This window comes from Prinia subflava, chromosome 3, assembly GCF_021018805.1.
Source record: "Prinia subflava isolate CZ2003 ecotype Zambia chromosome 3, Cam_Psub_1.2, whole genome shotgun sequence".
Lineage (NCBI taxonomy): Eukaryota > Metazoa > Chordata > Aves > Passeriformes > Cisticolidae > Prinia > Prinia subflava.
The window spans coordinates 1,807,690-1,833,109 of record NC_086249.1 but is presented as its reverse complement, the minus strand read 5'-3'; the positions used below and the strand labels follow the sequence as shown (position 1 = coordinate 1,833,109).

At 43.3% G+C, this 25,420-nt stretch overlaps 2 protein-coding genes across 2 annotated transcripts; both read left to right on the top strand.

Moving 5' to 3' along the window:
* Positions 1-117: 117 nt before the first annotated feature.
* On the top strand, positions 118-3,909 carry RPL24 (ribosomal protein L24). The gene is made up of 6 exons (XM_063393769.1): positions 118-173; positions 289-364; positions 1,443-1,553; positions 2,628-2,764; positions 3,158-3,221; positions 3,782-3,909. The coding sequence occupies exons 1-6, from the start codon at positions 169-171 to the stop codon at positions 3,860-3,862; spliced, it is 474 nt and encodes a 157-aa protein (XP_063249839.1). The 5' UTR covers positions 118-168; the 3' UTR covers positions 3,863-3,909.
* A 2,545-nt stretch (positions 3,910-6,454) lies between these two features.
* ZBTB11 (zinc finger and BTB domain containing 11) lies at positions 6,455-25,309 on the top strand. The gene is made up of 11 exons (XM_063393745.1): positions 6,455-6,987; positions 9,779-10,014; positions 10,663-10,894; positions 12,023-12,825; positions 14,925-15,104; positions 15,605-15,835; positions 16,226-16,370; positions 17,404-17,521; positions 20,020-20,178; positions 20,653-20,828; positions 22,106-25,309. The coding sequence occupies exons 1-11, from the start codon at positions 6,678-6,680 to the stop codon at positions 22,636-22,638; spliced, it is 3,123 nt and encodes a 1,040-aa protein (XP_063249815.1). The 5' UTR covers positions 6,455-6,677; the 3' UTR covers positions 22,639-25,309.
* The last annotated feature ends 111 nt before the right edge of the window (positions 25,310-25,420 follow it).

The window sequence follows — 25,420 nt, the reverse complement described above, 5'->3', positions numbered from 1 at the left end:
CCGCGAAGCCCCCGCGGCGCGGCCGGGGCGGGGCGGGGCAGGGCGGTGCTGCCCGGCCCGGCCCTGCCTTTCCCTTCCCGCTGCGCTCCCGTCGCGCCCCGCGCGCCGCTCCGACACCGCCTCCCGGCGTCCCCTCCGCCTCTCCGGCCCCTCGCAGCCGCCGCCATCATGAAGTGAGCGCCCCGTCCGCCGCCATCCGGGCCCATCCGCCGCGGGGAGGCCGCCGCGGGGCCCCGGCCGCCTCCCCCGGCCACCCGCGCCCTCCCCTAACTCTTCTCTCCCGCGCAGGGTCGAGCTGTGCAGCTTCAGCGGGTACAAGATCTACCCGGGCCATGGGCGCCGCTACGCCCGCACCGACGGGAAGGTGAGGCCGGGCCGAGCCCCGCGGGCGGGCGGGAGCGGGCCCAGCGCCCGGGGGAGCGGCCGGGCGGTGCGCGGGGAGCGCAGGCCGCGCGTTTGGGGTTGGCCGGAGACTCCGGTAGTGTTGATGTGGCGCCTGCCCGAGTCGTTCGTGTTGAGCTGTGCGAGAACAGCATCGCTGTGCAGGTGCCGTGGCTGTTCCGCAGGAGATCCTGCCGTGCTGTAGCTTGGATCTGGGATTTAGAGTACAGTTTCCAAAGGGAGTCCCAGAGCAGCAGGTGTTAAGTATAAAAGTTGTGTAGAAAATACTGCTTAGGTGTCCTGCATCAAATGCTGAGATTCACTGGAGCCAACATCTGGTCTTCCAAATTAATTGAGTAGAAAGCTTTGGGATAAAATAGGGTGGAGAGCCCTGTCAAGCTGCCGTGTCATATGCAGACAGGGTTGTCCCTGCCTGCGAAAGGAGGGCTTGGCTTTTGAGTATCCCAGTATCGTCATCCTTATGGAATTCCCTGCAAAATGACCCAGAGATAGACTGGGTGAATCCTTGTGAGCGCTCCTGGGAATTAGGCTGTACTTTAAATGGAATTATATCGCTAATAACAAACCAGCTTGCACATTCTGCCTGTTGTTTTAGACAAACAGGTTAGTGTCACTAGGCAAGAAGGAATCAGGTGGAGCACTGGTCTCCCTGTGTTCCCTAGGCCAAGTTTTGAGTCACTCCCACATACAGGAAGGACATTGTTGCTTGAGGACAGACACTTGGGAAGTGTGATGCTGGACACAACTATTCATGCTGTGCCTGAAGTACACAGCAGCACTGGATGCAAGTGGTAATTTGAACTTTTTTCAGAAAAATAAAGCTGCTTTAGAATGCAAGACATCAGTTTGACTAATGTAACAAAATGCAAAACTTTAGATTTCTTACAGATTTATCTTCTAAAAGTTTTAATAGTCCAAGCTGTGTTTAAGAACTCCAGAAACATCAATATCAAAAACACTGACTCAAAGAATACTTAATGCAAATTGTGATAATGTCTTTCAAGGAAACAAAGCTTATGCAGAGCATTTTGCCTTCCCAGGTTTTTCAGTTCTTGAATGCAAAATGTGAGTCTGCATTCCTTTCCAAGAGAAACCCTCGTCAGATCAACTGGACTGTGCTGTACAGGCGTAAGCACAAGAAGGGACAGTCAGTAAGTACAGAGCAGCTCATGGCACTCTTAAGTTGGAGACCAAAAGACCAAAAGATGTGGTCACTGGTTTGTTAGAGGTCACTTAAGTGTGCCAGTGTTCAGCAGAAGCAGGACCCAAGTCACCAGGATGAAGACTGGTTAATAGTGGTGAAAATGTGAGTGCAGTTACGGGAGTTTATACACCACTTTAGCAAAAGCATTGTATTGTGTTGTAGCACTTCTTGAGGGACTACTCAGCCACAGTATGTTCAGTACTTTATAATTGTGGGAATAGCATATGTTTTTAAAAGTTAGTTTTACAGAAAGTGGGTAATGCTGTTAATATGCAGATTTCCTAAAAGTTTAATCTTGTACGCTTCCTGAATGGTGACAGCATGGGGAGCTGATTTTGGGGTTAGAGGGACAGGGATGACACTCCTGATACACTCTCCTTGGAAACTTTGGGCTGTAGCTTAGCACAAGGTCTTTTCCTATGTAGCTGTCATTGCATGAAAAGGATAAGTGAGGTGTGCTGCAGTGCTCTTGTTTAAACTTGCACAGCAGAGGAGCTTTGAGAAAGGCTTCCCTCAGTGCAGTGAGTCAGTGCTCTCACCAGTTTGGTTGCAGAAAGAAAGCTGATGCATGATGGCTTACACTGCTCCCCAGCACCGGATCCACTTTAATAGGTGTGGAGTGTCTTCCTTTCAGAAGATACCATGGAAGGTTTATCCTTCCCTCCTTTATTCTTCTGGGAGTTACAGATGGCTGAACTTATAACATTCTTTCAAAATATTTTTTTCATACCTTGCTGTAGAAGCCTAGAAGATACAGGGTCTAACGTGTGTGTCTCCAACACTGATAGCTGGGGAGCCAAGCAAGGTAATAACACTGTGAAAAGTACAGGATGTGGCTGGAGAAGGGGCCGTATGGAGGTAGGGCAGCACTTCTCTGTACCCAGCAGAAGGAGTAGAATTCTGCTTCAGTGTTGCGTTTTAAATAGCTTCAATCTGAGTAGCAGTTTGTCTCCCTAATTGTCTTTAGCCGTGTATTTAATGTCCTGTGATGCCAATCGTGTGTGTTCTCCTGCCCTCGTAGGAGGAGGTCCAGAAGAAGCGCACGCGCCGTGCCGTGAAGTTCCAGAGAGCCATCACTGGCGCCTCTCTAGCTGAGATCATGGCCAAGCGCAACCAGAAGCCCGAAGTACGAAAAGCACAGAGGGAACAAGCTATTAGGTGAGAGTCACTCAGTGGAGCTAGCCCAACCTTTTCAAAGATTACAGTACTTTTTGTACAAAAGCTTAAACTCTAGGTGAGCTCTGTGTTTTATAAGATTTTTGAGGGGGTTTTTTTTGTTTGCTTTTAATCTGTATATTTGTATGTAATACTGAGTAATCTTGGCAAGAGATAGTGGCAGCAGAGAAGGGCTGCCTTGCCCTTTCCCTGTGTCCTTTTGTCACTCACAGTTCTGCTGTCTCTGTAGAAATCCCCCTGGGGGATAGTGGGTATAGAGGAGAAATCTGCAGTAATGCATTCCATTCCTGATCTTGGGAAGCTGTTACAGGGCTGAAACAAGGAAACACTGAATGGCAGACTTGGCTAACTTCCTCTTTTTCTGTGAATTAACAGGGCTGCGAAGGAAGCCAAGAAGGCTAAGCAGGCAACCAAGAAAACAGCTGTTTCTGCTGCAAAGGTGAGATGCAAGAGGCAAATAGAAATTATGAAACGGAATACACCGTGTTGTAACACGACACACAGTGTTTTGCTGTGGCACTTCATTGGAAATTCCCATTTCTGTTTTGAGGAAGCATTTTTGTAACTTTCTGATGTGAAAGCTTCCTGACTGGACTTTAGTACTGAAGTTAAGCATACCCTAAGAGCTGCATAGAATGAATCTTTTTTACAGAATAAGTAAATATTACAGTAAAACAATTCTCAGATTGTTTTAATAAATCAGATTGATTAATAAATCAGATTTATTAATAGATAAAAACTTGTCTGAATGTGACATCTTCACTAGGTAACAATAACTTGCTAACATTGATGAAGGCTACCATGTGTTTCATTATCACTTATGAATTAATACCAGATGTTGGTTTAATGTTATGTGTGTAAACATCTATTAACATGATCCTAATGTTACAGATTGCAATTCTAGTCTGATCTGATTCCTGTCAAGAGTATATACAGGGACACTTTCAGGACTGCAGATAAAAAGCTTGCCTTTGCTCATACTTCATTATTTCTCTACAGGCCCCCACAAAGGCAGCACCTAAGCAGAAGATTGTGAAACCAGTCAAGGTTTCTGCTCCTCGTGTTGGTGGAAAGCGCTAACTTGCCAAACTGTTGGTCATGCTGAATAAATATCTGATGGAATTCCATTATTTGTGCCATGGTCTGCTCAGCTGTGTGAGATATACTGAAGGGAATGAGTCTGTGAAATAACCATGTCTGGGTTTTGCAGACTGAAAAGCATCTTGCTGCCATAAACCCCTTCATTTCTAGACAGTCTGCTGAACCAGCACACATTTCACCAGTCTTCACTGAGTGGCTTAGGTGGCAGGGAAGATGGAGCTGGTGTTTGAGGAGAGTTCTTGTCTGAAGGACAGAACAGCACCTAAGTTTATTCTGCATCTGTGACAAATGACATAGAAAGAGGTTTGTTTCTATGTTCAGAGATAGAAGCTAAAAGGGAGTGTGAAGCAATGCCATCTGCAAATCACAACGGTCCTGTGTTGTGGAATGCGTGTAGCAAGATAGAATCTAATGAGGAGGAGGTTAAAAAAAGGGAATGAATGGATGGCTTCACAGACTGCATGGCTCTTACACACAAAGATTCAGATGCAAGTTCTGGGTCAGAAAGTTACAAAATGATAAATTGCTAGAAGCTGTTGTCAGGAAAAGGAAGCCTGTGAAGATTGAATGGGTTTCAAATGCAGCTGATGTTACACAGTTAAAGCTCATTTAGGTTCATATTGAGCTTGCTGAATGCAGATAGGAGTTCCCTTAGTAATTTTTCCACCCTCCCACCACTAGAGGGATTGAAATTCCTCATGGAAATTCCTCTGCCTGAGTAACTGCACTGTGCAGACATTGTGCCAGTTCTGCTGGACAGCAATACCCTTGGCAAAGCAATGTCCTGAAGTTACTAGAACCAAAACAGAAACCAAACCTTTGCTGTTTTCTGCATCAGTTAATTTTCTGTTGATACTTAAAGGGCTTGTTTTGTTATCTTACACCAGTCAAGAAGATAGCTAACTTCTGCAGTCCTGGGCTTCAAAAGCAATGGCTGTAATGGGCACTGTAGGTTATGGGCTATACTTATATCTTGTTTGGGGTTTAGTAAAATAGATATGGGTTTGGATGAAGGCTACAACCGATTTAAAACAGGTCTAGCTTGATAATAAAGGAATTTGCACCATGATCTTCCAAACCATTCTGCTTTTTGCTAAACTGGTTAACATATTTGAAAGCAAAGGAGCCAGGAACTGGAGGTGGAAAGCAAGGAAGAAAAATTGCCTATAGGTAGCAGGGAAAGGAATTTTTAATAATTTAAAACTGAAGGCTGAAAACACCTCTGAAAATGACCTGTGCTAGTGGTGATTATAAAAATCACCTCAGTGTCTTGAACAAGGCACCTGGTACTTTTGCTTTGCGTCCTTGAGAATGTTTTCAGCTAAGAAGCTGAAAATCAAGATGAGCTTCTACCATCTGCTTGAAATACCATTAATGATATATATAGAAACTGAATGGCAGATAGGATTAATTAGTAAGTTAGTATTTGTTAATGCTTTGAAGTTTGCAGGCTTTGGCTGCCTAGTGTCACTGCAGTGGTGCACACAAGTGCTTTATGATAACTCTTGATGTTTATTCCTGAGTTCTGACTGATTTGGTGAGAAGTGAAGAATAACAGCCCATCAGGTTACTCCTCTCACAAGCATCGAGTGAAGCAGGCTGTTCAGAGCAGGGCCTTACCCTGCTGTAACAGTTTGTTATTCAACTCAAATGTAGATGTCATAGGATGAATTAGCATGGAAATTAATATAAGCCTCTGTGTTCACCTAATGCAATGTAATTGATCCTCTATCGAGTATCTGTCAGACAAAATTGAGTACCTCAGTTTGTCACAGACCCTCAAAATAATTTGCGTTTGAAAAGGACCTCCAGAGGACATCCACTCCAACTCCTTGTTCAAAGCGCGTCAGTTTAGATGAGTTTGCTTAGTATCTAACAGTCCTGAGTGCAACTCCAATGCAGACTCCAACCTCCTAGGGCCACCTGTCCCAGTATTCGACCACTGCCACAGTTAAAATAAGCCGGAACACTAAACACAGAACCCCATTTCTATGTAAATAGCGCCTTTGGCCGGAGTCGCTCTGTGCTCCCGGTGCGTCCCGCCGGTACCGAGCGCAGGGGAAGGGGCAGGGGAAGGGTCGGGGCTGCTGCGCTTTCCTTGGGCGCGGCAGCCCGCGGCTCCTGCCTCGTGTCTGTTACGGGTGTGGAACCAGCGCAGAGCTCGGACAAGTAAAACGCGCAGTCGGCATCGAAAGGATTTTCTTTCTTGCCTCGTACAAATGAAACAGCGCGCACCGAGCGGCCCGAGGCATGGCGGCGGCGCCGCCCGGCCCGCGCTGCTGCTGCTGCCGGTCGGCACGAAGGACCGTGCTACTCTGCCCGCAGCTCCTGCCCCCGAGGCGGTTCTGGAGCAGAAGCCGCTCGTTTCGGAGCCGGGGCTGCCAGGGATTCCCCCGGGCGCGTCTCAGCCATGACCCCGCAGCAGGCTTTGCCCGGCTCCAACATGGCGGCCCCGCCCTTGCGCCCGGCTCTCCTCTGCCCGGTTCCAAGATGGCGGACGCGCTCCCCCGGCTGCTTCCCCGCGCCCCCGCCCCTTCCCGGCCCGTCCTGCGCACGCGCGACCCCGCCTCACTTCCGCTTGTGCAGCAGCCATTTTGTCTTTCCGCCGCCGCTGCTGCCCGAGCTTCTCCCTCCCTCCTGCCGCCGCGGGCCGCGACACTCCAGTTCCCCCCCGGGCGCGGCTCCCGCCGCCTGGGGCCCGTCCCGACCCCCCTTCCCTTGTTCCGGGAGGCTCCTCCGCAGCCTCGGCGCGGCTCTGCGGGCGCGGGGGCGGCTCCCGTGCCCCTGCCGCGCGATGTCCAGCGAGGAGAGCTACCTGGCCATCCTGCGGTACCTGACGAACGAGCGGGAGCCGTACGCCCCGGGCACGGAGGGCAACGCCAAGCGGAAGATCCGCAAGGCCGCCGCCTGCTACGTGGTGCGCGGCGGCACCCTGTACTACCAGCGGCGGCAGCGCGACCAGCAGCGCTTCGCCGAGCTGGAGGTGGTGCTGCAGGCCGAGCGCCGCGCCCGCCTCATCCGCGCCGCGCACCTGGCGCCCGACGGCGCGCACCGCACCCGCCTGCAGACCTGGCAGGGGCTCTCGCAGAAGTACTGGTGGAGAGGTGAGCGCCGCGGGCCGGGCGGCGGAGGGGCACCGGGACAGCCGCGGCGAGTCCCGGGGTCATCCCGGAGCGCATGGCGCAGGACTGCCTCCGCATGGTTCTTGAATGTCTCCACTGGTGGAGAGCCCGCAACCTCCCGGGGCAGCCTGTACCAGTGCACAGTCACCTTTACAATTTCTCCTCGTGTTCACGTGGAACTTACCGTGCGTTACTTTCTGCTCCTTGCCTCTTGTGTCATTACTTGACATCAGCGGGACCTTGCTGCATGCTCCTGACACCGGCTGTTTAGATATTGATATACCTAATGAGGTCTCAGTCGTCTCATCTCAAGGCTGACCGGGCCCAGTTCCCTCAGCCTTTCATTATAAAAAGATGGTTCGGTCCCTTAATCATCTTTGTTGCCCTCCTCTGTACCTGCTCCAGTAGTTACATGTCTCCCTCCTGGCGGCACCAGGAGAGGACTGTCTGTCACTTGCTGAGTGACCAGTGCCTTTAAACGCCACCTCGAAGCACGTGCTCTGTGGGCAATGACATTGTGTCACGCTCAGAGGCAGGACTCACTCTACATGGTACATGTTGGTCAGCAAATTGTCCAGGGCTTCTTAGTCAAGGTGGTGGTACAGCTGTCCCCTCCAAGTCTTGCACACAGCCCAGGTAAGGCAGTGGCATCTCAACTGTGCCCTTGGGATGATAATCCATTCCAAGTGATCCAGGTTAGCTTTGGACCGCACTCATGCATGTGATGGTGTTCATGTTAAAGTGCTACAGCTGCCAGTGGTGGTTGGCAGTCCTGGTACTCATTGTTATATTTGTCTCTTTCTTGCAATGAGAAGCTGAAAAGACCAGACTAATTCTCAGCTGGGTCATGAGTGGTATCATAGCTGTTTCAAATGGTGGTGCTGGAGCAGCAATAAATCCCAACTGGGACTTTCTTTTGGCTGAGGGAATGACTTGATATCTTGTTCCCTTTGGATTTGGTGTTCTACTTCTAGCACTAGGTATCCATTAAATAAATAGCCTGCTTTTCACTTGCTGTGGGCCCCATATGTGTCTGTATTGCTTCTCTTGTTCTCTTTCTTCATCCATCAGCAAGTCTATAATTTCAGCTTTAGTTTTCCTTATTTTCTTTTGGAGGGATTTCTCTCTAGCTGCAGCTGATCCCTCCAGTCCAGGTCTCATTGACTTGAAGATCTTTCCTTATGAAAAAGGATTTGGCATCTCAAAGCTGATATACCAATTCTGGATGGTGGTTTCCTTGCCTTATCTGCATTCTCATTGTCTGCCCAGCATTGTACTGTTCTGGCATCTACTCTCATCCTGTGCTGGAAACTTCCTCCATGGGCCTCGGTTTGTCAGGAGCTTCTCTTTGTCAGGAGAGGGCATTCTGTATTCTTTTGATCTTATTGGTCACCTGTATTTGCACACTCTGTATCCTCTTACTTCTCTTGTACTGAGAATATGAAAATTCATTCCATGCTTTCAGTTCAAGTGTTATGTTTCTTACGTGTGTCTCCCTCAAAGCAATGTTTTCCCTGCCATTACAGTACTCTGGCTGCTCGTGGACAGCAGCTGTGGCCCAGCTGCCATCCTGAGATGGACACCAGCCTGGAGTGTGTCTGTTCTGTAGCTGCAAGGCAATGGGCTGGAGAATGGCTCAGGGGCCAGGAAGGGTGTTAGAGCTGTGATTTGCATCTCCCGTTTGATTTTAGATGAAGTCAAGGAGATGTACTAATGCTGAAATGGGCATGAATGTCTTAGGTTGTCTTTAGTCTCTGTTTCCCTGGTCCTTACACAGATATGTATGTAATGATAGTGCAAGTCATGCTCTGAGGAGATGGGAGCAAGCAAGTCTAAGTCTGTCAGCAAGGCTTTTGAGCTGTGCTGAATTTTAAACCACAGAGGCCCAGCTGCTCTATATGCTTTTATATTGTCCTAGTGAGTTTGGATTGAGAGCCATGCATGGAAAATGCCTTGATGTCTGGAGGAGGACCCTGAGCGTGGGACCTGTCGAGTATCTGAAATTATTTACAGACTCACAGAATGTGCTGAGTTGGAAGGCACCCACAAGGATCATTGACGACAGCTCCTGGCCCCGCACAGGACCATGCCCAAAAATCACAAGAGTTATCCCTAAGAGCATTGTCCAACACTCCTTGAACTCTGTCAGGCTTGGTGCTGTGACTGCTTCCCCAGGGAGCCTGTTCCAGTGCTCTGCCAGCTTCTGGGGGAGAACCTTTTCCTGATATCCAACCTAAACCTCCCCTGGCACAGATTCAGGCTCTTTCCTCGTGTCCTGTCATTTATATTTGATTCTTCCATTCCTACTGGTTAAAGTACTGGTGGGAAATTGATTTATTTAAATTCCAAAATCCTAAGCAATTGATTTGAATCAATTAATAATTGATTCAAATAATAATACTTATCAGTATTAGTATGAGACTAAATGTCTAAATACCGTTATGTTTTTTTAGCCTTAATGATCTTTCTAGGAGGGTTTGCTTGATGTAGTAACATTCTAAGTGTTCTATCTCAAATTAGCAGTACATACAGTATCATACAGTGATGTGAGAAAATCAGAATTGGTAATAATGCATCAGAGAAGGAGAGTGTAGCTGACTGACTTAATTTTTTTTTGTTAGTATGTAATATTTTTGATTATTAATTATTGATGTTTTGCTAATCACCAACAAATACTCTCTAATGCTACTGCTAATCACTAACAAATAGTTATTCGTTTATAGTAAATTGAACTAAGATTAGAAGCCTAATCAAGCTCCATTCATTTTTTTAGGTATTCTTAAGCAGGTTAAAGATTACATTAAAGAATGCAGCAAGTGCCAGGAAAAGCTAGATCGCTCCAGATCTCTCTCAGATCCTTCTGAAATGCTGGAGGAGCTAGGACTGGATGCGAAGTCTCATGAAGACAGTAATGAAACCGATGATGAACTGAGTAACACAGCATCAATCCCAGCTGCATCCCCAAAGCCTGTGAAGAAGAAGCCAATAGCAAAGCATGAGCTTGTGTTTGTAAGTAACATGGTTTACATCTGAGTGGATTTGCATTTTCTGTTTCTGCATTCTTGGTCATGTACTTCTGTTCTATTGTTGTGGTAGTCTTGTAACAATGAGACGACAAATTTTGCTAAAAATATTGAATATGTAGAAATGGGATACCGGTGTATGTGTCATGAAATTAATTATAGGACATCACTGCTGGGAAATAAAATCACCCTATATATTATGTATATAGAATCTAAGGTAAAATGAATGGCAAAATTGCCAGTAGTAAAACATCACATACAAGATTCTTATGGGCTCTGTATCTTTTCATTAATAAATGATGCTATACTGATATATAGAATTCTTGTTCGTAACTGCAGGCTCACATGCACGTAAAGACATTTGAATTTAGAAACTTTTTCAGACTGTAGCATAGAAAAATACAGTCAAAGAGCTGTTTGAATGTGTCTCCCTGTTTTTCCAGTTTGTTCTAATTGTGTTTGGAGGGAGGGTGAAACTTAAAGAAAGAAAACAATAGTAAAGTTAAGCTCTATATTCTACAGGCTTGACTTGATTGTGTGGTTGCAGAAAATAATCCTTTTGTGTGTTTCAGTGTGAATGCTTAAAAAGGCACAATCTAAATGTAATTAAGTTCTCAAATGTTGTTTATGACAGGTTGACAGTAAGGGCCTTGTGAAGCAGTCATCTTCCAAACATTGTCTGTCTGTCTTAAACCAACTGAATCAGCAGAGGCTTTCCAATCAGTTCTGTGATGTGACTTTGCTGATTGAAGGAGAGGAGTACAAAGCTCACAAATCTGTCTTGGCAGCCAACAGCGAGTACTTCCGAGAGCTCTTCATTGAAAAGGGAGCTGTCACTAGTCATGAAGCTGTAGTGGATCTGTCAGGTGAATTGCTGTGGGTTTCAAAGCTAGAAATCATAATATCCTAATTACAGTATTTAATTCAGTCTTTTTTGCATATTGAAGGCAACCAGATTTTTATCTTGTTTTTTTTCTCTTTTTAAATCTAAAAGTATTTTGTGTGGATTGTAATGCAAAAGTGGTCACTCTGATTTTGCTTAATCTCATTTTCCATGGACTGTGATATTTAACCTTAAAATTCCTGAGAAGTGTTTGATGGATTTTTACCTTGCTTAGGCGTGCTTCCACCTTGGATTAGTCACAGATGTTAAAAAGAGAACAAAATCAAATGCTTAAATACATCAAGTGGGGATGCTGACAAGCTGCTTGGAGAGTTGTTTAGGTTCACGAATGCTAAATTGCTTCTTAGTTCTGTGAAGCAGAATTATGCATGTCTGCTTATTTCTCAGACCTGGTACATGAAAGACAGGAGACAATTCTAAAATAAATGTTCTAAAAATAGCTTTGTAGTGATGAAGAACAGTGTACAGAACGTATGCCTTCTGCCTTGCTTTCTCATTTATTAATTGTCTCTGCATGAATCATAGGCATACGTAAACTAGGATTTTCTAATAGGACAGTCCAGAAGGTTCCCCACATTAAATATTTGATTTATTATTTATGCAATTGTGGAAAACTATACCAAATTCTTATATTTAAGCATTCCTATCTGTGTATCCATATGTTTATTGTTTTCAGTAGCTGCTTTGTTATTGTTGTGCCGCATCACTTGCTACTTAAGACCTGAGTACTTTCTGAATGTAGCAGATCCAGAAAGACTTTGGTTCAATTAATCTGCTCCAAAAGTATTGGCTCTCCCAGCATCTTGGAATATTCCTCAAAGAATTTTGTTGTGAAACTACCTGCGTTCTACTTAGTTATTGGAAAAGTTGTCTGAGCTTACCCACACACAGAAACTACACGAGGAGGAAGGTTTAGTGTAAATGACAATTAATTGAGCCCCAGTGATGGGCTTGTTATTGCCAAATGTGTTTTACTCTAAATTTCAGGCTTACCTGTATCAAAGGTGAACTGTTGTATTCATCATGGGATATTTTGGTGTCATTTCAGATCACCATTATTTGCTCTAACATCTTGTTTTATTCCTGCTAGGTTTCTGCAAGTCTAGTTTCCTGCCTTTATTGGAATTTGCTTATACTTCAGAATTAACGTTTGACTTCTGTAGCATGGCGGAAGTGGCAATGCTCGCCCGGCATCTCTTCATGTCAGAGGTCCTTGAAATCTGTGAGAATGTGCACAAACAGATGGAAGAGAAACAAATCACAGTGTACCAAAAGGGAGATATTCAAACTGTAGAATCAACACAAAATCTAGCAGAGCAGGCCGAAGTGGAGATGCAGCCCGTGGATGGTGTTGAGCAACCTAAACTCACAGCTGGTGAAGTACCAGTAGCTGTGAATGGGGCTCCTTCTTCTGCTGGGACAGAGGAGGCAGCAGCACCCCAGCCTGACCTCCTGCACCCAGAGCCCCTGGAGGCCACTGCGGGTGATCCTTCCAACTCTGTGGAACAGTGTGGAACAACTGAAAATTACATCAAGATCCAGCTGGTGGGGACCATTTCAAACAACCTCTTCAACAAACTCAACCCTGAGCCACCAGCTGTGGAAGCCATGGACACACAGAGCCAAAGGGAAACTGCGACAGCTGAAAATCAAAGTGATAAAGCACATGTGGACTCTGCTTCTGAAGACTCCTCAGAGACGCCCAAGCAAAGCAGTACTGAGCAGAGCGGCTCCGTTTCTCAGCCCAAGAGCCTGGCTTCCAGCCAGGACGATACTTACAAAAGCAGGCTCCGCCAGCGCTCGGTCACTGAGGGGGAATACATCAGGCTGCACAAAGGAATTGAAAAGAAACTGCAGAATAGAAAGACAAACCCGAAATCTGCCGTGCAGCAGGTATTCTGTCGTTAGGCCTGTAGTTACCAGAGTAATTTCTAAGCTGTGACAGTTGTGCAAACAAAATGCCAAAAGCATTGACTAGGCATCAGTATTCCTTCCATATTGAAGGTCCTTAGAATGCTCAGTGGCCACAGTCTAGATTGAGTATCTTCTCACAGTGTCTTATGGCTTATCATCTCCCCAAAATTCTTAATGATCTGTGAATTTAATTCTGAGCTAGCTCATATGTGTGTCGGTCATAAATACATACATTTATCTATTAGAGAACTGAGATCCTACATTTGTTCAGACTTGACAACAGCATTGGAAATGAAAAATTTTACATCCCACGTAGATCTTCAGATGTAGTCATGACTCACAATAATGCATTCCTACCACCTTTTGATTGGGGTCAGTTAAGAGAAAGGTTCAAGGAGCACTGGTGTTATAAACTCCAGCACCCGAACATGCTAAATATTTAGTAATTGAACTAGTTCCAGTTATATATTTTTTAAATGAAACAGTCTTATCACTCTTTCCCCTTTTAGAGCCTCTCCTCTTTCAGTGCCTATGGATAGCTGACAATCATCTCACTGGGCATTCACGCATTTAGTTTGTGACAGAGTGCACTTCACTGCATGTTGGCAAAGCAATGGGGAATTGTTAATTTCCAGAGGAATCCTGAGAGTTTTACATACTCTAGGCACCAGTCCCACACACAGGACAATAACTTGTTATTATTACAACACCCTGGTAGATAGAAACTGTAGCATTAGTGTCCTTTAACAGATGAACAGCTTAAAGCCCAGATGCTAAAACTAGCACAATCAAAGTACTTGAGCAACCTATTTATGCTGGTAGGAGAATGCCAAGGGGCTTTTCTGTTTTGGGAAGGGGAATATTTACTTTTGGGAATATTCCTGTGAATGTATTTTGCAGTTTTTAAATCCAGCTCCTTGCCAGATGAAGTCCACAGACCTATGGAAAAAAGAAATTGGTTTAGATGATTTGCTGATTGAAGGAGAGGAGTACAAAGCTCACAAATCTGGACTCAGGAATAGTTTCTGCTTCCCTAACTTGTTTTGCAGCTTTTAGTGTTTTGTCTTTTGCATCCCTCAGCTCCCCCTATGGCATGGGTTGTTATACAGGCTTTGGGAAGGAGACACTCTCCTGAGTTCCCAGTTTCGATGCTGGAAGAGTAACAGGAAAGAGACTGCAGGAAAAATGCTGCTGATTTAAATTACAGTACTTGCACTTGGCATGGAGATATTGGGGATGAGGTGTGCTTTGTAGGACTTAATATTTCCCTAGCTCTTAGTAATCATGTAGTAAACAAAATTACTGTTGTGGCTTCACAATTTAGCCAAGTTTGCATAAGTTTTCAGAGCAACGGGAAAATTTAAAAAAATACATTAAAAGGTTTTCTTTGTGTCAAGTTTCAGTTAGGTTTTCAGAGGCGGGGAAGGGCTGGCACATTTCAAAAACTGCCAAATGCCTCACTTGTTGGGAGAACAGGATGAAGAAATGGGGATGCCTGTAGTTCCTTCCTTGCCTTACTCTCAGGAACCCAAAGGGGACACACCTGATACAGGACATTTCAACCTGATCAGTCAGAATTTGACTTTTAAAGAATTTGGCAGCAAGGTTTTACAAAGGAAGATGAGATTATCAGCTCCAGGTAGCACTGCCAATATCACCTAGTAAAAACCCACTAGTGCCTTATTCCTAGATTAAAAAATCTCAAGGAAAGCTGGAATGCTCTCAATTTGATAGAAATCCTGACTGGCAGTACTCTGTGATTCTTTTGTAACTATCCTGTAGCTGAGACTTAGGCAGTTACTCAGGGCTGGAGTTCATTGTCCCTGAACTGGCAAGTCACTGCATGACCATCATCCTCATAAATTTATGGTGCTAAGAAAAGAATGGTTTTTCACTCACCTTGAGATCTGAAGTTTTGTAGTGAACCGAAACAGGGTAACTTTGGAGCAACTGAGCTGAGCAAAATTAAGATGTGTTACAGTAACCATATAGACCATCACCTTTTAATACCATTTTTAGACAAGGTGTGAAGTACTGTGCAGTAAAATTCATTCAAAGGTTCTGTTTTTACAACTTAGGTTGCCATGAAGCTGGTACAAAGAGGGAAAAAAATGAAACAGCCCAAAAGAGAGACCACGGAAAATAACGAAGTGGAAGCTCAGCACAAATGCACTGACTGTGGAATGGTGTTCCAGCGGCGCTATGCACTGATAATGCACACACTGAAACATGAAAGAGCTAAAGAATATAAATGCCCAGTAAGTTGAGGGGTTGGGGTTTTTTTTCCTGTGTAAACCTTCCTCCTTATGAAAATCATTTCAGTAATTATATTAGTAATTATTTTTCATTGCCTTTTTTGGTACATATCTTGATTTTCCTTACAGATTTCAGAGTTGGATACAGCCTTGATCTGGATGGGGTGAGGTAGAATGGAGTGCAGCCACTTGGCCTGACAGTAGTGTGCTTGACTTGCTGCTCAAGACAGTGCTAGCATAGGATTTGCCTTTAACCCTACCAATAAATCTGTATTTAGTCTCTACTGGAAGTTAGTCTCACTGGGAAGTGATCAGTGGTTCTGTCAGTAGCCATAAAATAAACGTTTACAACTATTCAGTAACCTCAGACAAAATGGCTGTTGGGGTTGGGTTATAGCTTTAACTCATCATATTACTGTACTGAGAACATTTGATTACTTGTGTTTTTTAAACATAATTCCGAGTGTGTCATGCCAAGTCAGTTGTAACGCTCTGTGTGGCAGCTGTGCAAGAAGGAGTTCCAGTACGGCGCCTCCCTGCGCGCGCACCTGGTGCGGCACACGCGCAAGACGGACGGCACCGCCGGCGCTGCCGAGGGGACGGGCGCGTCCCTGGGCAAAGGCAGAACCAAACGGGAGTTCGTGTGTGACATATGCGGGAGGACTCTGCCCAAGCTCTACTCTCTCAGGATACACATGCTCAAACATACAGGGGTCAAACCACATGCCTGCAAGGTAAGGTCCCCCTGCTCTGTAGTCAGATTAGTAATGTGCTCAATTAGCAATGTTTTGGTACTGATGCACTGCCCTAAAATTTGTGTTAATCTCAGTCATTTCACAATAGGGAAAACTGGTGTAACATTCAGTATGACATTGCTTGCAGTCCAAGAATGAGAAAACTAGAACGAATTTCAGTTGTGCAAGTTCATATTCTTGTGTCTAGAAGAACGTCTTCCTTCCTTCATTCCTTTTTTTTAACAGACCAGTTCTGTCACTGGTGCAAAATCATACGTTTGGCCATCCTAGTTCCCAAGAAATACAGGAGGTTTTGTTCTGTTTGAAGTTAAACACCTATTACATAATTTGTTTTATTTGTCCTATTCCACCACATATGGATTTTTTTAGGTTTGTGGAAAGACCTTTACGTATAAGCATGGATTAAAAATGCACTTAGCTCTCCATGAAGTACAGAAACAGTTCAAGTGTGACTTGTGTGAAAAGTCTTTTGTCACAAAAAGAAGTCTTCAGGAACACATGAGCATTCATACAGGTAAATTATGAGAAAGGGGATCCTTTTGCTTTGCTTGGCTATTGTAAGCTGCTGAATTAACGTTGTTCTTCACTGTTTAAAAAAATAAATGGTAGTTTGTTCTTCTGGTCGGGCAGCTGAGATAGAGGTAAGTTTTCTGGGGCTGTTTTACCATAGTTTATTGTTATTATGCAAATATTGTGTACAAGAACAGGAATTGTGGTTGGTCTGTTCCTGTGGTTTTATGTGCATATTTAATGCCTGTATCATGTCAGTTCAACAAGAAATAGGCAACAGGCTGAAATGTTCCAGTGCACTTAATCTTGCAGCCTTTCCTTTTAGAGGAGAACATGCTAAGTTAAATCTCTCAGCATCTGTTTATACATTTTGCAAGATTTTCTGTACTAATACTGACATTTTATAAAGCCTAGTGTCTTGAAAGATCTTAGCATGTGAAAGATGACTATAATAATTTATAACCAGTTTTAAAACTGGTAATTTGTAAAGCTTGTTTGTGTTTTTGGTTTTCTGGGCTGGACAGAATCAAGAGAGCTATTCAGTTAGGATAATGTGTGCCTGAAATTAAGGAATTGATATTAATAGTTATCACTCCTATATTGATGAAATGGAGCAGAAACTTTTATTTAAAGTGTTTTTCTACAAATGCAAGATATAAAGAATAATCCATTAGCAATGCTGTGTTTCTGAAGAAGTTGCATAATACATAAACACAGGCTGCTGTGTTTTTTCACACAAGGGCAGTTTTTTAGGCTGCTCACTTTTCATGACTAAATCATAGTTGCAGTGATGTACCTATATCTAAGAACATTAAATAATTTAGAGTTGCTGCTCCCTCACCTTGTGTATTGTTACATTAGCACATACAAAATACACCTAAAAATTCCATCAATGTGTAATTAAACAAACATCTCTTTGTAGTGCTGCTTTGATTACTTTAGAGAGGTTTTATATATGAATTAGAAACCTGTCTCACAAAGCACTTCAGAGAAGTGGAGGCCTGGCTTGGTAACATATTTTGTTTTGTTTTTGCTAGGAGAATCCAAATATCTTTGCTCCATCTGCGGAAAATCTTTCCACAGGGCATCAGGACTCAGTAAACACATAAAGAAACATCAGCCAAAGCCTGAAGTTCGTGGATATCAGTGTACTCAGTAAGTTAGGTGATGGGTGGTTTTGGTGGGCTTTTTTTCTTAGCATTAATGATCCTAGTAATTTTCAAGATTAAAAGCAACTCCTTGTTGTAGCGTAAAACTCCTCCACTGGCCTGAGATAAGACTTGTAAAGCATGAGAATAAAAAAATGCATTTTTGTAAATACAACTGCTGGAGAGCAAAGGCTTGGTTTTAAGCTGTTACCTGGCTCCAGTTCCATGCAGCTGTTCTCTAATGACTTTGCACTGTAATCAGTAGCTGTGTGGGTATACAGGACAGACAAAAGTGTGTAAGGTTGTAAGAGGCCAAGGGCCTTCAGCCTGCTTTTGCTCTCTTGTAGTGTGACAGCAGATTTCAGTTTGATTTGAAGGTGTGCTGTAGAGTCTGCAGTGTCCTGCGCCTGTGTGCGGTGTTTGCTAAAACATGCTGTGTTTAGCAGAGCAGGAACATCACAAGCTGAGACTCACTGACTGCTGCAGTTCTTTGGATTATAAAACATATATGACCACTTAAATATTGCAATAAATGGCATTTATTATTAGTCAAATGACAGTATTGGTGGATTTTAGCAAAGCAGAAACTAACTGGAAAGTGTGTTCTTAGTGCATTAGCAAAACATGGATACTTTTTCCATGACCAAGCAGACTATAGGGAACCTTTCAAGTGCCCTGCAGAAGGACAAATAATGTTTCATTTTGGAACTCACAATGAGGTCCCTGGGAAGCTCTGTCAGATATTAAGAGGAGTGGTACAATTTATATGATTGCCTGTAGCAACTCAAGGTTTTAAAGAAAGCAGTAATCTAAAGAATTGTTTAAAGTGTCTCAGTGCTGCTGCATGCTAGCAAAAATATTTTCTAAATTATGAAAACTTACTTTGGTTCTGTCAGCAATGTTTTTATTTAGTGATTTTTAATGCTAAAGGTATTCATTCTAAAAATACAAAGAACAGAGCTAATATATGAAACATACTGTGGAAGGCAATTTTAGTTTTGAAGGTGAAATACATTTATAAACCAGAAATTTTTTACTCAAGGCAGTAGGGCCATGGATGCAAGAGAATACCTTGACAGTGAAGACATTTTGACTCCCCAGCTTCTTCAAAACAGACACAGTCCTTGCTGCTTCTCTAGGGAAGGTCTCTCCTAAGGATATCATTTATGTTGTCACCAGTAGTTCAGAGAGCTTCACAAAGTGATAACCAGATTTCAGCTTTTTGGTTTGGTGGCTCGGAATAGAAACCTCCCTGTCAGGCTTCAGTCTGAACTTCTGGCCCAGTTGAGCAAAGCTGACCATGAGTTATTTTCCTGAAATGTTCTTGGAAGTTTTGCAGTGAAGTATGTGTTTGAATAAATTGTAGTAATGTGTGACAATGTTAGAGGGTGGTGGTTGCTTGAGTTTTTTGCCTCTCTAATGGCTTTTCCAAGTATGCGATTCTTGAGGAGAGAGCACCAAGTGCCAACACTATTCAAGCCCCTGAGGGGTCTTTCTGATATGTTTTTTATGTGGATGTGCAAACTGAGGATCCCTGAGAGGCCCATTTGAACTGCAGGTCAGATTTTCCAGCCTAGGAGGAAGAGAGAAGGTTGTTTGGGTGGCTCAAGGATTGTTACCCATTTTTTTTTCTCCCTCCAAAGCAAAGAGGACTTTTTTTGTCTCCAAAATGCCCATTATTTAGGCAATGGAATATCAAATGTTTTGTTCCTGTATGGAAGCTTTTTTCAATTTCAGGTTCCACTGGATACTGTGACTTTGGAGATTCCCTCATTCTGGTGGTTGATACTGTAGAAGTTGAATCATCCACGTTTGCTTGCTGGCATTGCTGTGCCTCTGTCCTTTCTTGAGCCATGCAGCTGTATGTTGTCACATGAGGGAGAGAGATGAGCAGCAGAATGTCTTTGAAGGGAGAAACCATGGTTTTGATTAGACCAAACTTTGTGATCCTCATACCAAGAGGAGGTGTATAGTCATACAATGGCAATGTATAAGTGAAGGAAAACCATGTTAGCCTGGGTTAAGATGTGTACAAGCAGTGAGCTAAAGAATGAGTGTTGATACTTTCAAATGCTTTCTTTCAGGATTATGAATTTGGTTTTTTTTTAATCTACAAAAAACCCCTACATTTGAGCATTTAAAGTAACAAATTCCAGTTATCTTTGTGTCAGTCCTCTTGAAGCAGGTGTTACCATCCTCATATGTTCATGTGGTATAATACAAATTTCTGACGTCTCCCAGTTGGTTTGCTTTTTAAAACTGCAGAAAGAATATAGTCACTTATTAACAGACAAAAGGGTTTCAGAGGTCCTCAAATTTTATTCCAGGCTTTCAAATAAGCTGCTGTTCTTTTTAGTTTTTCCTAGTTTGGAATGGGATTGTGCATTAAATAGTTATGATGCAGTAGGTGTTGTCATTCTTCAGTTGCCATTAAAGAAGAGCTTCCCAGTGCCTTTGAAGTCAGTGCCTTTCGTGTATGAGATGCTAAAGCATTTGCTGTTACAGGTGTGACAAGAGTTTCTATGAAGCTCGGGATCTTCGGCAGCATATGAATAAACATTTAGGTGTGAAGCCATTTCAGTGTCAGTTCTGTGGAAAATGTTACAGCTGGAAGAAAGACTGGTATTCTCATGTAAAGTCTCATTCTGTCACAGACCCTTACAGGTAAGAGGAAAGTAATTTAACAACTGAAATGTACTGATCAAAGCGAGGTTACAGAGATCCACAGTCTGTCAACAAGACACTGCCTAGTCCACTTTTAAAATACCAATGGACTGATGGTGACTGGGGTCTTGAGTACATGAGGATGGACGGGTGACTTTAAATAGCATGGGTTAGCTGCTAACCTGGGACACAGTGCTGGAGCTAAGACATGAAGTCATAAGAGGATAAATATGATCAGTGAAGTTAGAAACTTATGTGATCTTACTTCTCTAGAAGGTAAGTGGAAGCTTTGTGGCTGTGGATAACAGGAAATGTAGCTCAGTCCAACAATATTACTCCTAATTATGGAACTACTAACCATATAAGACAGTATTGCCATTAACCTTTGTCTACCATATTTAAAGTGGATTTTGGCTTAAAAGACATAGGTGTACAATAACAGTTTTAATAGATTTCTCACTTAACACATTTTAGGTGTAACGTATGTGGAAAAGAATTTTATGAGAAAGCTTTGTACAGAAGACATGTAAAGAAAGCCACACATGGTAAAAAGGGAAGAGCAAAACAAAATCTGGAACGAGTTTGTGAGCACTGTGGAAGAAAGTTCACACAACTCCGGGAATATAGGAGACACATGAACAATCATGAAGGTATGTACAACACAAATAGTCATCACATTGCTCAGCCCCTAGAAACACAATGTGCAGGGAATTACTGTTTCTTCTAGTCTGTCTGTGTCCTCTCTGGCAAGACATGGAGTGTTCTTACAGATTCTACAGTTCTGTGCAAGTCCTGGTTTGCTTGCTACCAGTGATTCCCAGAAGTTGCTGTTGGAGTCTTTCTAAAACTCCAGTCATGCACAGGGACTGTGCCAATTTGTCCTCAGAACCTGAATGGAAGAGGAACATTTTTACAAGTGATTTAGAGGGGTAAATCTGGCAAATAATTGGATGCACTAAAACATTCTCCATTTTCAAAGGTGCACACAGTTAACAAAGTACTCTTCAATAGGAGAATGATTGGTCTAAATTAAAAAAAAAAAAAAGGACCATTGTTGGAAATTGATCAACTTCTTAATTTATGATCAGTGATAAACAATATGATGTTTGGGGAAAATATAAAAACATTTTATATTTTTTATTAAAGAATTGTACGCATTTTAATGTTAGATGTAAAGTGTGAAATTGATTTTCGAGTAATTGCTTCTTTCAGCTGTTTTGGGAGTCTATATATTCTCCTGTCCTGGGGCAAAACCCACTTTTTATTTTTTGAAGCATGGCTCCTTATAAAGAGCTCTTAAGAGTAAATCTGAGAGGTGTCTAACTATTGAAATAGAGATTTTGTGTTTGTTTCTAAACAGAGAAAGTGTCCTGTAGTAGGTACCTAGCCTAAATCTACAGTAACCATCACAGGGGAAAAGCCAGTAGGGAGATGATGTCTGTCACCACCCACACGCCCCATTAGGTATTACAGACCACAGAACTCAGATGTTAGGAGGGAAGATAAGACCCTTCAAACATCAGGTGCAGTATTTGAACGTATGCAGTGTGGAAGAGGAAAGGTAAAGCTGTAGGTGTACAGAAGGATTTACAGAAGCAAAGGGTGACTAGAATATAAGTGACAAATTCTGTCAAGTAAAACATGGCTTCAGAAAGGCATCAAAATGATCAAATTCCATTAAGCATTGTGCACTTAAAATAAGGAAGAAACCGCATTAAAAGGAATCTTGAAAAGTTTCATAAGTAAGGTGTTGGGTTGGGCTGGGCACCTGTGGAAAATCCCCCCACTGCGAGCACTGTGCGTGCATTATATGGTTCCCCAGAGCTGCAGGCAGGGTCTGTCCCCCACGGCAGCCGTCCCAGTGTGGCTGTGCTCTCCCCCTGCTGCTCCCTGAGCTCAGTGCCGCCTGTGCTTGCCTTGCCCGCAGGAGTGAAGCCGTTCGAGTGCCTGACGTGCGGCGTGGCCTGGGCGGACGCGCGCTCCCTGAAGCGCCACGTGCGCACGCACACCGGGGAGCGGCCCTACGTGTGCCCCGTGTGCAACGAGGCCTACATCGACGCGCGCACGCTGCGCAAGCACATGACCAAGTTCCACAGGGACTACATACCCTGCAAGATCATGCTGGAGAAGGACACCCTCCAGTTCCACAACCAGGGCACGCAGGTGGAACACGCCATCAGCATTTTGGCGCCGGACGTGCAGGAGCAGGAGACCGAGATCAGCTTCGGCGCCGCCGAGGGCGAGACCGTGGTGGTGACGGGAGAGACGCTCGAAGCCATCGAAGCGGTTGCAGCTACTGAGGAGTGCACGTCAGTCTCCACCCTCTCTGACCAAAGCATCATGCAGGTGGTAAATTATGTACTGGCACAGCAGCAAGGACAGAAAATGGCCGAAGTGACACAGGCCGTTGAAACTGTAGAAGTGGAAGTGGCCCATGTAACAACGACAGAGTCAATGTAATGTATGAGAGCAAGAAGGGTAAGGTTCTAAAATCTGCAAGAGCCAAGTGTTTAACGGGTTATCTGAGGCCTTCAGTGATGCCTCTTTTCAAATGGTTAATCCTCAGAACTGAATGCTGTCGTGACAGAAAACTGCACCATGCGTTAGAGGGAAAAAGTACCAATACTCCAGTGTGGGCCAAGGCTTTGAAAGCTAAGATTTCTGTACTGGCTATAACTGAAAAAAAAATCCCCCCCCAAAAAAACCACATTAAAATAATGGGTTTGTGTATGCAGTATCGTACTGTAACTTTGAAAATTAAAAAGAAAAAAAAATATAAAAAGGCTGCACTAAAAACTAGACAGGCACAGCTATTGGTTGCTTTTTTGTTTGTTCTGACGTGCATTTCATCAAGTTTGTGAGCAAATTACCTGTACTGGATTCTCTCTGTTTACTCCCAAGACAAGGGAGGTGGTGGAATGCTTTGTGTAGGCTTGTGCTTCATGTGGCATACAGAAAACGTGGATCTTCTTTCTCTGGGCAAATGCACTGGTAGTTAGTGAATCCCAATTCTGAAGGACTCAAATTCCACGTGTGTGGGTGGCTGGTCCAAGGTTCAGCAAAATGCTGTAAAATGTTTTATGGGTAATGGGCAGTGATTGCTGAAGTCCAAGGAAGTGATTCTCCAAGATGTTTGTGAATCTAAGTTGACCAGAGGACAGCCCACCACAGGGAGACTACTTAGAGCAGTAAATTCCTTTTCTTTGTAAGGGAGGAGCTTACACTGCAGCCTCTGTGCACAGCCACGTTTAGCTCCATGTTTGTTTGGAAGTTATGGCCAGCACTGATGTATGAACCAAATCAGGCAGCATCAAGATGGATGCATCTGATTTTGCTTTACTTTTGATGTAGAATCTGTCAAAGGAGAAAGGTCTAATGGCACACTTCTTCAGGAACTGAGGAAGTCCACCTAGTTACAGACTGCTCTCGTCCTGTATTGCATTGAAAGGATAAGCCCTGCTAATTCCCAAGCAGGACACATGACAATATCAGGATAGAGAAATATGAAAATCTTAAGATGGAGTAAAAATTAAATTTGTCTCAAAATTACCAGAATCTCTAGAAGACCTTATTGCTGGTGCTTTAAGAAAAATACTTCTAGGGCCAGTTGTACCTGGTGTTACATCACAGAGCTGGAAAAATCAAGTAAGTGTGAATGACAGCTGTGCTTGGCCCAGGTTTCCATGTCCCTGGTTTAATACCATGAACAGGGCACACCTCAATCTGTACAAGGTGTGGGTTCCTTTGTTGCTGTGTGGGGTTTTTTAAGCAAGCAGCATGTCTGTCAAGGAAACTAAAAGTGCTTTGCATGTGAACAATCAGAGCTGTAATCTTTAAATTCTTCTCAGTCTGTAGTTGTATCATTGTTTCCTAACTTGGACAGCAGCAAGATACCTGAGCAGCCAGAAATTTGTAATATTGCAGGGTAAACTTCATAAATAAAGTGACATGCATATAATTCTGCTACCTGTGAAACAGATCCACTGAACAAAATTTCAGCAATCCCTGTGGCAAAGTAACCACCTCATTTGAATGAGTATTTCTAATTTAACTGTGTGGATATCTGTCTACTAAGCTACAGAATGGACTGTTCTTTTTATACTTTGCAGTTCTGTAGATAAGCAGTTGTTGAAAATTTTTTGTGTTTGAGTTCCTGTCTTGGATCCAAATTAATATGTAGATGCCTATTTCAAAAGTCAAGGTCTTATTTCAGAGAAATAATTTAGTTATTTATATATCCTGTACCCCTTTACAGTTGTTTTATTTTCTAATTACCAAATGGAGTAAAACTAAAATGAATATTTAAAAAGAATTACTGCTAGCTGAATTTTTGTATAGTTAAGAATCTGGAGATAGCCATCCTGCTTAAAATTAAAATACTGCCATTATAATGGAAAAAGATTTAAAAGAGCACTAAGTAAATTTGAAAACTTTCTTCCATGTTTGTATCCTAAAAATAATTATGTATTACTAAAGCAAAGAAGTGTTCAAGGAAAAATAAGTGTAAATAGTGCTAGAACATTATTTGTATATTAAGTGTATTACCTTACAAAAAAGAATATTACCAGCACCTTAGTTTAATCTTTGGTGCATTTATTTATTTGCCCAACCTATGGAAGAAGCGAAAGTGACTCTGAATTTCCAAGCCTTCTTATCCACTGTCAAAATGCTTTTACTGACTCAATGATCTGCTGTTTAAAAACAACCACCAACCAAACTAATCACAGAAGGTTGTTTTCTAAACAAGATTCAGCCAGGAATGTCAAAGCTGGATGTCGTGGCACCCCTTTCCTAACCTGCTGTGCCTTACCTTTTCAGAACGGCGTGAGGTAAGCAGGGAGTGTCACTCTTGGCTTTGCTGTTCCCATCTGTGTGGAGTTGCCTTATGTTTTTCTCTGGACTTCAGCACTTAAGACATTCACTACCCTTCTGAAAAACCAGACTGCAAATACGCAGTTGGTATTTGATTTTTTAAAAATAAAGTTACTGAGAAGTGTCCACTCATTAAGTATTCCTAGTGAATTCCTGTACATTATTAATTTGATTTGTACATTCTGCTGTTTTTATTTAGTGTTAGATGTATAAAGTTATGGTTATTTCTGTCATCAAATAAACTGAGCTCTGTCATGAACTGCTCTTTCAAGAAACCTTTTTTTTTCCCAGGGAAAGAAGGTGTTGCAGATTCCTCTTCAGTATTTCACTTTCCATATACAGACAGATTCTGGCCTGGATAGTTCTAGTA

Excerpts from the sequence above, each read along its gene's own strand:
- RPL24 (XM_063393769.1), top strand. Across the intron at positions 365-1,442 it reads ACGCCCGCACCGACGGGAAG|GTTTTTCAGTTCTTGAATGC; the intron begins GTGAGGCCGGGC and ends TTGCCTTCCCAG. Across the intron at positions 2,765-3,157 it reads CAGAGGGAACAAGCTATTAG|GGCTGCGAAGGAAGCCAAGA; the intron begins GTGAGAGTCACT and ends GTGAATTAACAG.
- ZBTB11 (XM_063393745.1), top strand. The coding sequence starts at position 6,678 with ATGTCCAGCGAGGAGAGCTACCTGGCCATCCTGCGGTACCTGACGAAC. Across the intron at positions 15,105-15,604 it reads CTAAAGAATATAAATGCCCA|CTGTGCAAGAAGGAGTTCCA; the intron begins GTAAGTTGAGGG and ends TCTGTGTGGCAG. Across the intron at positions 16,371-17,403 it reads ACACATGAGCATTCATACAG|GAGAATCCAAATATCTTTGC; the intron begins GTAAATTATGAG and ends TGTTTTTGCTAG.